This window comes from Myxine glutinosa, chromosome 6 (assembly GCF_964187855.1).
Source record: "Myxine glutinosa chromosome 6, kmMyxGlut1.1, whole genome shotgun sequence".
Lineage (NCBI taxonomy): Eukaryota > Metazoa > Chordata > Myxini > Myxiniformes > Myxinidae > Myxine > Myxine glutinosa.
The window spans coordinates 186,574,269-186,587,892 of NC_136266.1; the positions used below are offsets into that span (position 1 = coordinate 186,574,269).

General features: G+C 44.6%; 1 protein-coding gene across 2 annotated transcripts in view; it reads right to left on the reverse strand.

Moving 5' to 3' along the window:
- Positions 1 to 13,624, reverse strand: part of LOC137429045 (tetratricopeptide repeat protein 7B) — a 164,739-nt gene that overhangs the window by 61,020 nt on the left and 90,095 nt on the right. For both annotated transcript variants that reach the window (XM_068119061.2, XM_068119059.2), the window contains exon 9: positions 3,768 to 3,905. In XM_068119061.2, coding sequence (XP_067975162.2) covers positions 3,768 to 3,905 — 138 coding nt within the window. The remainder of the gene's footprint in view (positions 1 to 3,767; positions 3,906 to 13,624) is intronic.

Consider the following 13,624-nt stretch of genomic DNA (forward strand, 5'->3'; position numbering starts at 1 on the left):
CTTCGGAGTTTGAGGAGTTCACTGGATTTTAAATCATCATCATCATTTGAAAAGTTGCGTGCGTTTTTGAAATATGACACGGTACATGTCATGCTGTTGCTTTTAGTTTCACGGTGCAGTATGTTAGTTAAACACCTTTAACAAACTGTAAGCACATTCCTTCAATAAATTGGACACGGTACCGTACCTGTTATCATTTGACATTCTGTATTCTTTACGACCTTACTCCTCTTTGTGTGTGATTGGATGAGTGCATTTATTTTTAAACTTTGCACGCTGTATTTTTAAACATTTGTTTATTGGTTAATGCTCTATCCAATATCCAATAATATCTCTATCTATATTGTGTGTACCCTGGTTTAGAATAGGTACACCGTATCCCTGCGTGTCGTAAGAGGCGACGAAGAGGGTTGGCGTCAGGAAGGGCATCGGGCCATAAAAACATTGCCTCAAAAAAAGAGAACCATGACAATTACAACTACATATGGGCAGGGTACAGCCCGAAGTGGAGATCGGTTTCTGAGGTTTGGGACATGGAATGTAGGGACAATGACAGGGAGATCAGGAGAAGTGGTGGAAGTATTGGTCAGAAGAAGAGTGGACATATGTTGCGTGCAAGAGATGAGATGGAAGGGAAGTGGTGTGAGAATGGTGAAGGGAAGGCAGGGACAGAAATACAAGTTTGTGTGGCAAGGGTGCCCGGAGGGCGTGAATGATGTTGGTGTCCTGTTTTCTGAGGAGTTTGTAGACAGTGTGGTGAGTGTGACTAGAGTGAGTGATAGGTTGATGATGGTGAAAATGATGAATGGAAAGCTCTTGGTGAACGTCATCTCGGGATATGCTCCGCAGGTTGGTCGGAGCGATGAAGAGAAGGACAAGTTCTGGTGTGCGATAGAGAAGCTGATGGAACACGTGAAAGATGAGGAAGGTGTTGTGGGAGGAGGAGACCTAAATGGACATGTGGGAAGGAGTATGGATGGTTTTGAGGGAGTTCATGGGGGTAACGGATATGGTGTGAGAAATGGAGAAGGTGAAAGGATTTTGGAGTTTGCTAATGGAGCTGATTTGTTGATTTGTAATACTCAGTTCCAGAAAGTGGATAATAAGCTTGTTACATACACATCAGGTGGGTCGACGACAACCGTTGACTACCTGATGGTGCGTAGGCGAGATAGGGGGCACCTCCGGGACACAAAGGTGATCCCGGGGGAGGAGGCTGTTTCACAGCACCACTTGGTTATCTGTGACATAAGGGTGAAAGGTGCGAGGAGAGCTCGGCGGGTGAAGTACCAACCGAGAATGAAGGTGTGGAGGTTGAAAGAGGTGACAGTGAGGGAGGCATTCAAAGAGAGGCTGAGTAGGGTAGAGGATGATGTGGTTGAGCTTGAACGTGGTTGGATGTCAATGAAAGAGTGTCTATTGGGAGCAGTTGGTGAGGTATGTGGATGGACAAAAGGACCACCGAGGCACTCGGAAACATGATGGTGGGATGATGAAGTTGGAAAGAGGATTGACGAGAAGAGGAAGAAGTTAACTTTATAACTTTCAAAAGTTATAACTTTTGTAAAAGTTGTAACTTTTGTTAAAGTTATAACTTTCCTCCTCACAGAACGCGAAGGGTACGGGAGCAGAAAAAGCAGAGCAGGAAAGTTATAAGGCAGCCAAGAAGGCTGCAAAGAAAGATAGCAAAGGCGCAGGAGGCATGTAGGAAAATGTTCGGAGAACGCTTAGATTCGGAAGAGGGTCAGAGGGCGGTATTCAGGATTGCAAAGCAGATAGCGAAAGAGAGGTGTGACGTGATGGGGGTGAGTTGCTTGAAGGATGAAGTGGGACAAATCGTTCTGGACCCAGATGGAATTAAAGGAAGATGGAAAAGATATATGAAAATGCTGTTGAATACAGAGAATGAATGGGATGGCAACATAGAGAGTAACCCAGTTTTAGGACCGGCAGAGAAGATAACTGAGAAGGAAGTTGAGGATGTGATAAAAGCAATGAAGAGAAGAAAAGCGGCAGGATCGACGGGAGTTGTGGGAGATATGTTGAAGGCAGTGGGAAATTGGGGTGTGAAGAGAATGACAGAGATCTGCAATCTGGTGGTGAAAGAAGGCCGCATTCCAGTGGATTGGGAACCGAGTACCCTCATCCCTCTATACAAGGAGAAAGTTGACCCTCTGGAGTGTGGCTCGTACCGAGCGATAAAGTTAATGGAGCATGGAATGAAGGTATTGGAAAGGGTGTTGGAGAGGAGGATAAGGAAGAAGGTGAAGATTGACGAAATGCAGTTTGGATTTATGGCAGGAAGAGGAACGACAGACGCGCTCTTTATTGTGAGGCAGTTGCAGGAGAAGTACATGGAGAAAAGGAAGAACTTGTTTTTTGGGTTTGTTGATCTGCAGAAAGCATTCGATAGGGTTCCATGTGAAGTAGTGACATGGGCATTGAGGAAGTGGAGGAATGGTTGATCAGAGTAGTGATGGCAATGTACAAAAGAGCGTGCACAGCTGTAAGGACGAAGGACGGGAACAGTGGTGAGTTTGAGGTGAAGGTGGGAGTGCATCAGGGGTCGGTACTAAGTCCACTAATATTTGTAGCTGTGATGGAGGTGCTGGCTCAGAACGTAAAGGAGGGTTTACCGTAGGAGTTGTTGTATGCAGATGATCTGGTGTTGATTGCGGAAAGTATGGATGGACTGAAGGAAAAGATGAACAAGTGGAAGGAATGTATGGAGACAAAAGGTCTGAAGGTGAATATCGGAAAGACGAAGGTGATGGCAAGTGGTAAAGCATGTGGTGAGGTGGAAAGAACTGGGAAGTGGCCATGTGCTGTGTGCAGGAAGGGTGTCGGAGTGAACTCCATTCAATGTACAATGTGCACTAAGTTGGTTCATCAAAAATGCAGTGGTCTGAGAGGGTCATTAACCAGTGTGGCAGCTACATTCAAATGTAAGGTGTGCACAGAGGGAGTTGCAGATGGAGGAAATGTTGAGTTGGATCTTGGAGAAAGCATGAAGCTGGAAGGTGTGAAAACATTTTGTTACCTAGGAGACAAGCTGAATGGAGAAGGTGGATCAGACTCGGCAACGGTTGCTGGAGTGAGATGTGCATGGAAGAAGTTTAGGGAACTGAGTGGCGTGCTGATGAGGAGGGGAGTGTCGTTGAAGCTGAAGGGAAAGGTGTATGCTGCATGTGAGAATTGTTGTGATTTATGGGAGCGAGACATGGGTAATGAACGTAGAGCAGCAACGAAGGCTGGAAAGGGTGGAAATGCGAATGGTTCGGTGGATGTGCGGAGTATCGTTGAGAGAGAGGAAGACAAATGATGAATTGCGAAAGATGATGGGAATAGAGCCTGTGATGGATGCTGTGAAGAGGAACAGGTTGAGATGGTTTGGTCATGTGTTGAGTAAGGATGAAAGTGACTGGTTGAGAAGAGTGATGGAAATGAATGTAGAAGGAAGTAGAGGACGGGGAAGACCGAGAAAGACTTGGCTGAAGATGGTGGAAGAAGAAATGCGGGCAAGGGGGTTAACAAGGAGAGATGCAGAAAATACGGCAAAATGGAGAAGATTGTCATGGGGACCGCAAGGCTAACTCCCGCTCGAGCAGGGAAAATGGCGTCAAAATGCATGTTGTTGTTGCTCTATCCAATGATGAAATGTATAGAGCTCATCAAAATAACTCGGGTTCAATGGGGAAGAAGTTAACAAACTCAATAAAGAAGGACCCAAAGTGGGATTGCACTTCAGGTGAGGCAAATCTACATACCTCAGAAAGCATTTCATATTGGCCACGCCGACCGAGTGCAATGGCTAGCAGGTCGTAGATGATGGTGGCGTTCTGCAGACTCAGCATGCGGTCGCTGTTGTGCTCTGGTGTACGGCTCAGCACACCATCGCGGTTTGCCTGCCATAGAAGGGTTAAAAAAGGAAAGATGCAGGAGGTATCAAAACAAATCTCTTAACTGCTCACCTTCACTCCTTCATTCCTCTTTTCTCCCACCTCTGGAACAAACTCCCTCACTCTCTTCAATCCCACTCCACCCTCCAGGTCTTTAAAACAGCTGTTCACCACCATCTCTTATCTTCCCCCATCCAAAACTTGATCTTTTCTACCCCCGCTAATTTCACCCCAATTCCACTTTTTTGAAATACCAACTTCTGTCCTGGAAGTCCTTGGTGTCCTTGTGTTTTATACTTCTCCCTCCCCTCCCCCCCCCCCCTTCCCACGCCTCCTCCCCCCAAGCCCTCTCCCTTCCACACATCTCCCTGCTCTCAAATGTTGTGTTTGTGTGCTTCCCCTTCTCTCCCCATCTTGTCTTCCGCTCCCTCTTTTTATATATTTTGTTTGTCTGGTTGATTTGTTTGTGAAGTAAATGTTAGATCTTTCACGAGCCTCGATTCAGTATACAAAAAAATAAAAAATAAAAAATAAAAAATAAATAAACTGCACCATGTCCAAAGCCAGATGATGGTAGGATGAACGAGTCTGCTAATTATCAAATTTTGAGTTGGAATAAATGTTGCAAGTCATTAATTATTTAAAATTATGAAATATTTCATTTTCTGAAAGAGGAAAATGCAAAACATTGTACCCTTTAGTGTGGCCTTTTCACAAATCCCTACAAAGGTGTGACACATTGCAGGAAAGCTATTTCCGTATGACAGAGGTCACATTAACATCTGCCAAGCCTGGAGCAACTTAACCATTATAAATATAAAGACGAGTAATGATTTAATTCAAATTCAATCTTTAGAATGTTATCCAGAACATAAAGGACAATGCTAAAATCATTCAGCACATAAACACCATATGGGTCAGAACTGCAACAGCAACTTGGCCAAGAATGTTTCACATGAAGCAGCATCTCTGACACACCTTCAACAGCTCTCCCTACCTCTTCCTCCTCTTCCACATCTTACCCTACCGCTCCCCCCCCCCCCCCCCCTGTTCTGTATCCGATGCTCCCCCTTCCTCTTCCTTAACAGTATGGACCTCAAACATCCGGGGCCTTCGCTCAAACTTAACTGATCTCTCCATACAGGTTGCTTCTGTCAAACCAGACTTGATCTGCTTAACAGAAACTTTCCTCCTTCATGATGTCTCTGATTCCTTGGTATCTCTCCCAGGTTACTCCCTCCTCCAGTATGATAGACCTGAGCCTCGTCCTGGAGGTGGGCTTGCTATCTTTATAAAAAAACTCTCTTCCTCACTCGCCCTGCACTGCCCTCTCTCCACCTCACCCCCAGGAATACCTTTGGCTATGGCTTCCCCTTCGCTCCCACCTTTTGTTCATATGTGTGTTGTACCGTCCACCAAACAGTGATGACTCCATCTACATCTCGCTGTCTGATAATATGGACCAACTTCTATCTACCCATCCCAACTCTCTCTTCCTCATATGTGGTGATTTCAACTGTCACCATGCCAGTTGGCTGGGGGTGGGTACCTCTCTCTCATCAGCCATGGCTCTTCAGCAAAGGACTTCTGTGACTCACTGGGACTGACACAATCTGTCAATTTCCCAACCCGGATCTCAGTCAACGGAACATCTTCTCTTCTGGAATTGGTTATGACTAACTTCCCTGAAAATGTCTGCTGCTCTTCTTCTGCTCCAATCGGCTCTTCTGATCATGTGCTTGTTAAAGTGAACATCTCTCTGACCATTCTCAGAGAGCCTCCTCAGCGTCGACGAGTCTGGCATTTCACTCAGGCCAACTGGCACGGTCTTCAAGCAGCCATCAATCATCTGGACTGGTCTCCCATCTCTACTGCCTCTGACATCAACTCATCCTGGGAATTCTTCCAAAGTAAATTGCTCTCTCATGCACAGATTTATCCCATCTCGTCTTCAGTTGTCATACCCTTCCTCCCATCCATGGTACACGGAATCTTGTGGTGAGGCTATTGCCCAGAAACAACTTGCTTTCGTCTCCTGGAAAGCTAATCCAACGGAAGGAAATCTCATTTCCTTTCACAAAGCCCGAAACAAGTGTGTGTCCACCCTCAGGAGAGCCAGGAAACAATATCTCTCCGTTCTCAGGACCGAACTCTCTTATCTGTCTCCCTCTTCCAAATCCTGGTGGCGTCTGGTCAAATCTGTTTCTGGTGTTTGTTCCCCCTCCATCCCCTCCCTCACCCAAATGGCCACACAGCTGACTCCGCACGTGAAAAAGCTGAATGCCTCAACTCTGTGTTTGCCTCTAAATCTTGTGTCCCAAACCCATCCCTCTCTGTACCCACCGTACCCAGTCGTACCCTGCTGCTCCTGGACTCTGCGTCCTTTCCTCCTGACAAGGTGGAAAAGTTTCTGTCAACCCTCGACTCTGATTCTGCAACTGGACCTGACGGCATCAGCCCACAGGTCCTAAAATCATGTTCTTCCGCTCTTTCACTCCCTCTCTCTGTTCTCTTCACCCTCTCTTTTGCTCAAGGTCATCTTCCATCTGCTTGGAAATCTGCCAACATCACCGCTTTGCACAAAAAAGGTGCAAAAACAGATCCCAGCAACTACAGACCAATCAGCCTTCTCCCAATTATCAGCAAAGTCATGGAATCCATCATTGCTTCAGATATGAAATCTTTCCTCTTCTCCAATGGCTTGATCTCTGATCATCAATTTGGTTTCAGACCTGGACACTCCACTCTGGACATGCTGCTTCTGCTTTCTCAACAATGGATGGAGGTCCTCAATGCCAAACAGGAAATTAGAGCAGTCTCCCTTGACATATCACGTGCCTTCGATACGGTCTGGCACCCCGCTCTGCTCACCAAACTCTCCTCTTTTGGTATCCATGGAAATCTCCACGCATGGCTGGCGGACTTCCTCTCTAGTCGTAATCAACGTGTGGCCCTGAATGGGTTTCTCTCATCTCATCTTCCTGTTCAGGCTGGAGTTCCCCAAGGCAGTGTTCTGGGCCCTGTGTTTTTTCTGGTCTTCATCAATGATCTCTCTAAATCTCTTGAAAATCCTCTCTATCTCTTTGCTGACGACTCTACTCTCTGTCACTCCATTCTTCATCCCTCAGATCGGCAGTCTGCAGCCTCCTCACTCTCTGCAGACCTTGACAAAATCACAGACTTGGCAAACAAGTGGAACATGTCTTTCAATCCTGACAAATCTCACACTCTTACGATGTCTCTCCGAAAAGAGACACCGACTGGACAACCCTCCCATCCACTTTCTGAATAATCCTCTCCAAGAAGTTCTGTCACTCAAGCTTTTGGGTCTCACTATCTGCCATGATCTTTCCTGGGAAAACCACATTTCAAATCTGGCCTCCAAAGCCAGTCGCCGACTGGGCATCCTCCGTCGTGCGAAGTCCTTCCTTGGCACACCTGAGCTCCTCACCACATACAAGGCTTTCATCCGCAGCTCAATGGAATACTGCTCTCCCCTCTGGGCTGGTGCTCCTGCCTCACACCTAGCTCGCCTCCACGCTGTTGAAACCAAAGCATTCAGAATCATTGGAATCTCCCGCGATGAAGCTAACTCCAAGGGCCTCTCACTCACTCACCGCAGGCAGGTTGGTGGTCTTTCCGTCTTCTACCGACTCCTCTCTGGCCTTGCCCCCCCCAGCTCTCTCTGGGCTCTGTCCCGCAAATATTCCTACAGGTCGCACAAGATCTGCCTGCAACCCTCTTATGGTTAAACTGCCAAAATCAAGACTCTCTGCTCACCTTCACTCCTTCATTCCTCTTTTCTCCCACCTCTGGAACAAACTCCCTCACTCTCTTCAATCCCACTCCACCCTCCAAGTCTTTAAAACAGCTGTTCACCACCATCTCTTATCTTCCCCCATCCAAAACCTTGATCTTTTCTACCCCCGCTAATTTCACCCCAAGGCCCAATTCCACTTTTTTGAAATACCAACTTCTGTCCAGGAAGTCCTTGGTGTCCTTGTGTTTTATACGTCTCCCCCCCCCCCCCCCCCCACACCCCCTTCCCATGCCTCCTCCCCCCCGGGCCCTCTCCCTTCCACACATCTCCCTGCTCTCGGATGTTGTGTTTGTGTGCTTCCCCTTCTCTCCCCATCTTGTCTTCCGCTCCCTCCTTTTGGGTATTTTGTTTGTCTGGTTGATTTGTTTGTGAAGTAAATGTTAGCTCTTTCACGAGCCTCGATTCAGTATTTTAAATAAATAAATAAAAAAATTTAAAAAATCTCAATGAGAAAATACATAACATAATATTATAATATAATACATATTATAAAACAGGAGTGTCCGTCCGTCCGTCCGTCCGTCCGTCCGTCCCCAAACTACTCCCTCAGTTTTGGGGCTAGCCCCGCCAAGCCTTCTGTGGAACGTTTTCGGGTCCCAGAGGATGTGGTCGAATAAGATGTACTGCAGTGGCCGAATAAGTACAACAAATCCAATAGTTTGTTGGCTCATCTTACTGTATATTCAAGTAAGGTGATTGGCTTAGGATAGATAGTGTTAATGGGAGTGATGTTTGCTGACTTCCAGGCAGACTGTAGAGCACAGACAGAGAAGCAAGAGACGCAGAACAGAATTTGAGCAAATCTAGTGCAATATAACAAACCAAACCGATCAGCTGACACTCACCATGGTTGTTGTTCGCGTCCATACCCGATTGCCTATTCTATGTGTATATGGTCCCAAAACCCATGGCAAAGAATACACTATGTGGTTTACAATTGCCTTCTCACTAGTAGTAATCAGTGTATAAATTTGGAATTTGGTCCGAGTACCAGCACACAATGGCTGACATTTTGTTAAAGACACTGTGGGATCGTTAAGGTCCACCAACAGCAAATGCTAGCAGACGGAACACCCGGATCAATTTCCCTCGACACCACCAGAGTGTACACCAGAGCGACAACTTCCAGGCAAGTCGAGAATCAAACCCAGACTAAGTTTAAAGGTTAGTACGCTACCTTTATGCTATACCTGTCAGCCTGAAATGCACGATAATAAACGTGAAAGCGCGACGTGGAATGAAGGTGATGAAAACAAGCAATCAGTCAGTGTAAAATGTGAAGATGAACAATCCAATTAATATTGGTTTGGATCCTTTTATTTAGTAGATAGGGGCTAAAAGTGGAGAATGGGAATTGAACAAAAAAAAGAAGAAAAGAGTAGGTAGAGAGGTGTGGAGAAAAAGGAAGATTTGAGCTCCAGAGGAGAGATACGGATGGAGTGTGTGGAAGAGAAAGAGGGAAGCAAGGGGAGGGGGAAGCAAGGGGAGGGTTCGTAAGGAAAATTTGAATTTGGCATCGACAATTTATTACATGTTTAATTCTGGTGTATAAAACTCAATTTAAAAAAATACACTGAATCACTTCTTGTTTCATGGCTGAGAAGCAGGCACCTCAACCAAACCGTCCAACGCACATTAGCTTGAGGGAGTCACATGTACGACAATCCTTGGTGATATTGTAAGGGAGAGCCACATGTACGACAATCCTTGGTGATATTGTAAGGAAGAGTCACATGTACGACAATCCTTGGTGATATTGTAAGAGAGAGCCACATGTACGACAATCCTTGGTGATATTGTAAGGGAGAGTGACATGTATAACAATCCTTGGTGATATTGTAAGGGAGAGTCACATGTGTAACAATCCTTGGTGATATTGTAATGGAGAGTCACATGTATAACAATCCTTGGTGATATTGTAAGGGAGAGTCACATGTATAACAACCCTTGGTGATATTGTAAGGGAGAGTCACATGTATAACAATCCTTGGTGGTATTGTAAGGGAGAGTCACATGTATAACAATCCTTGGTGATATTGTAAGAGAGAGCCACATGTATAACAATCCTTGGTGATATTGTAAGAGAGAGCCACATGTATAACAATCCTTGGTGATATTGTAAGGGAGAGCCACATGTATAACAACCCTTGGTGATATTGTAAGGGAGAGCCACATGTATAACAATCCTTGGTGATATTGTAAGGGAGAGTCACATGTGTAACAATCCTTGGTGATATTGTAATGGAGAGTCACATGTATAACAATCCTTGGTGATATTGTAAGGGAGAGCCACATGTATAACAATCCTTGGTGATATTGTAAGGGAGAGCCACATGTATAACAATCCTTGGTGATATTGTAAGGGAGAGTCACATGTGTAACAATCCTTGGTGATATTGTAAGGGAGAGCCACATGTATAACAATCCTTGGTGATATTGTAAGGGAGAGCCACATGTATAACAATCCTTGGTGATATTGTAAGGGAGAGCCACATGTATAACAATCCTTGGTGATATTGTAAGGGAGAGCCACATGTACGACAATCCTTGGTGATATTGTAAGGGAGAGTCACATGTACGACAATCCTTGGTGATATTGTAAGGGAGAGCCACATGTATAACAATCCTTGGTGATATTGTAAGGGAGAGCCACATGTATAACAATCCTTGGTGATATTGTAAGGGAGAGCCACATGTATAACAATCCTTGGTGATATTGTAAGGGAGAGTCACATGTGTAACAATCCTTGGTGATATTGTAAGGGAGAGCCACATGTATAACAATCCTTGGTGATATTGTAAGGGAGAGCCACATGTATAACAATCCTTGGTGATATTGTAAGGGAGAGCCACATGTATAACAATCCTTGGTGATATTGTAAGGGAGAGCCACATGTATAACAATCCTTGGTGATATTGTAAGGGAGAGCCACATGTATAACAATCCTTGGTGATATTGTAAGGGAGAGCCACATGTATAACAATCCTTGGTGATATTGTAAGGGAGAGCCACATGTATAACAATCCTTGGTGATATTGTAAGGGAGAGCCACATGTATAACAATCCTTGGTGATATTGTAAGGGAGAGCCACATGTATAACAATCCTTGGTGATATTGTAAGGGAGAGCCACATGTATAACAATCCTTGGTGATATTGTAAGGGAGAGTCACATGTATAACAATCCTTGGTGATATTGTAAGGGAGAGTCACATGTCCTTAATGCAATTTATTTGCATTAATTAATTAACAATGTATTTGCATTGAGCAATGCAATTTATTAATGCAATAATTGTAAGGAAGAATCACGTGTTGGGAAACCAATTACTTTTGAGGTCAAAAGGTCAAAGGCCATCTCTAGGTCAAACTTCTAAAATCATTAATTTTCATCTAAAGGTCATTACTTTTCATGCTATTGACCCGAGCTTTGATCAAGATCCTCAATTTTGATCTTGATGAAATGGACAATTTGCTGGATCAATTGCAACCTTTTTTTTTTTTAAGGGGGGGGGGGGGAGGGAGGAGGGGAGGAGAGAGGGGTGGAGTATCGTGCTCTGCATGACGTCTTCTTGTTACTTGCGAAAATCGAAGATTTTTTCAAGTATATTGGTTGGTCTTGTGCATTATTCTGTCTGTTTGTTTGTCTGCCTGTCTGTCAATCGCCTACAGGTCACAATTTTCAACCGATCTTCACGAAACTTCACCAAATGGTAGAGTTGGTCATAAGCAAGAGGCCTTTTGTTTTTGGGGGCAAAAGGTCAATAGGTCAACATAAGCCAAAGGTCACCAACTTTGTCAAATTTCTAAAATCCTCAATTTTCATGCGATGGACTTGAACTTTTAAGAGGATTTGCATATCTGGTCACTGAATTCAACCACCAAGTATTTTTTAGGTCAACATAGGCCAAAAGGTCAACATAGGCCAAGTTTCTAAAATCATCAATTTTCATCTGATTGACTTGAAATTTTAAGAGGATTTGCATACCAGCTCACTGAATTCAACCACCAATTATTTTTGAGGTCATCATAGGCCACCAACTTATTTTAGGGATTTCACAAGTATCGTGTACTTCACATACTTCATATACTATGCACGAAATACTTATTGTTTGTTCCTCCTTTCTTTCACCTGTGGAACTAACTTTCCCAGTCTGTTCTGTCCCATTCCTCCCTCCACGGCTTCAAGACAGCTTGTTCACCACTACCCCGGGTCATCTGACATCCACACCCATTATTTCTTCTACCTCAAATGACCCCATTCCAAAGCACTCTCTTTTTCCAGGTTGTTGTGATTATTGCACCCCCCTCACCCCCACCTCTTTTTGTTGGTTAGTTGTCGGTTGATTTACTCCTTTTCTGTTTCATCCCACTTTTACCCTTCCTGTTCTTGCTGTATGTCATTCAGCCCGTTCACCCCCAAAGTATCCTCCCCTTTCCTTTGATCTCACTGTCACTCTGTCCTCAACTCTGCTGTTGGTGTTTCCCCCTTTCAACTTTGGCCGAGCTCTTCCATGAGGCCCGATCATGTACAGTCACGTGAAAAAGTAAGTACACCCCATGTAAAGTTTTGACTTTTTCAACATATTTCAACATACAGCTATTGGATCTTCATTTCAACAATATTGACAGATAAAGGTGATATAATATAACAAATATCATGAAACATTTACATTTTGTAGTCCATTGTACAATTTAAATAAACATAAATGCAAATTTCGCATGTGGAAAAACTAAGTACACCCCTACATTTATCACTCCTTCAAATACCTAAAATTAGAATCAGGTGCACCAGCTCAGGTGCAAATGATTAGAACATCGTCAGAGAAGATCTTGGAGAAGCCTGTCTTATTTAAACCTCAAATATTTAGTTTGGTTTGCTCTTTGTTGTTGAAGTGTGCGGCGTCACCATGCCAAGATCAAAAGAGCTCTCTGAGGCCTTCAGAAAGAAGGTTATAGATGCCTACGAGTCTGGGAAGGGATTTAAAAAGATCTCCAAACAATTTGAAATCAATCATTCAACTGTCCGGAAGATCATCTTCAAGTGGGGAAGATTCCAAACAACTGCCAACTTGTTCAGGCCGGGCCGCCCCAGCAAGTTCAGCCAGAGAGCAGACCGCAAGATGCTGAAAGAAGTCTCCAAGAACCCCAGAATCTCATCACGGGACCGACAGGTAGCTCTTGCCACTGTTGATGTCAAAGTGCACGAGTCTACCATTAGAAAGAGGCTGCACAAATTTGATCTACATGGGAGGTGTGCCAGGAGGAAACCTTTGCTGTCCAGAAAGAACATCAGGGCAAGATAAAAGTTTGCCAATGAACACCTAGGCAAAGACCAGCACTTCTGGAGCAATGTGCTCTGGACAGATGAGTCAAAGGCAGAGCTATTTGGCCACAGTACCAGAAGACATGCTTGGCGAAAACCAAAGACAGCATTTGACCACAAGAACCTGATACCAACTGTAAAGCATGGTGGTGGAAATATTATGGTTTGGGGCAGCTTTGCTGCATCAGGGCCTGGGCTGCTCACCATCATAGAATCCACTATGAATTCTTCATTGTACCAGAGGGTGCTTGAGGATAATGTGAGGCCATCTGTCGGAAAGTTGAAGCTCACCCGAAGGCGGACCTTGCAACATGACAATGACCCAAAACATACCAGTAAATCCACCAAGAAATGGCTGAAAAGAAAGAAATGGAGGGTTCTGGAATGGCCAAGTCAAAGCCCGGATCTAAATACCATCGAGATGTTGTGGGGGATTTGAAACGAGCTGTGCATGCAAGAAACCCCTCAAACATCGCACAGCTGAAAGAATTCTGCATGGAGGAGTGGGCAAAAATTTCTCCCAGTCGATGTCAGAGACTGGTAGACAGTTATAAGAAACACCGACTTGAGGTTGTTTCTGCC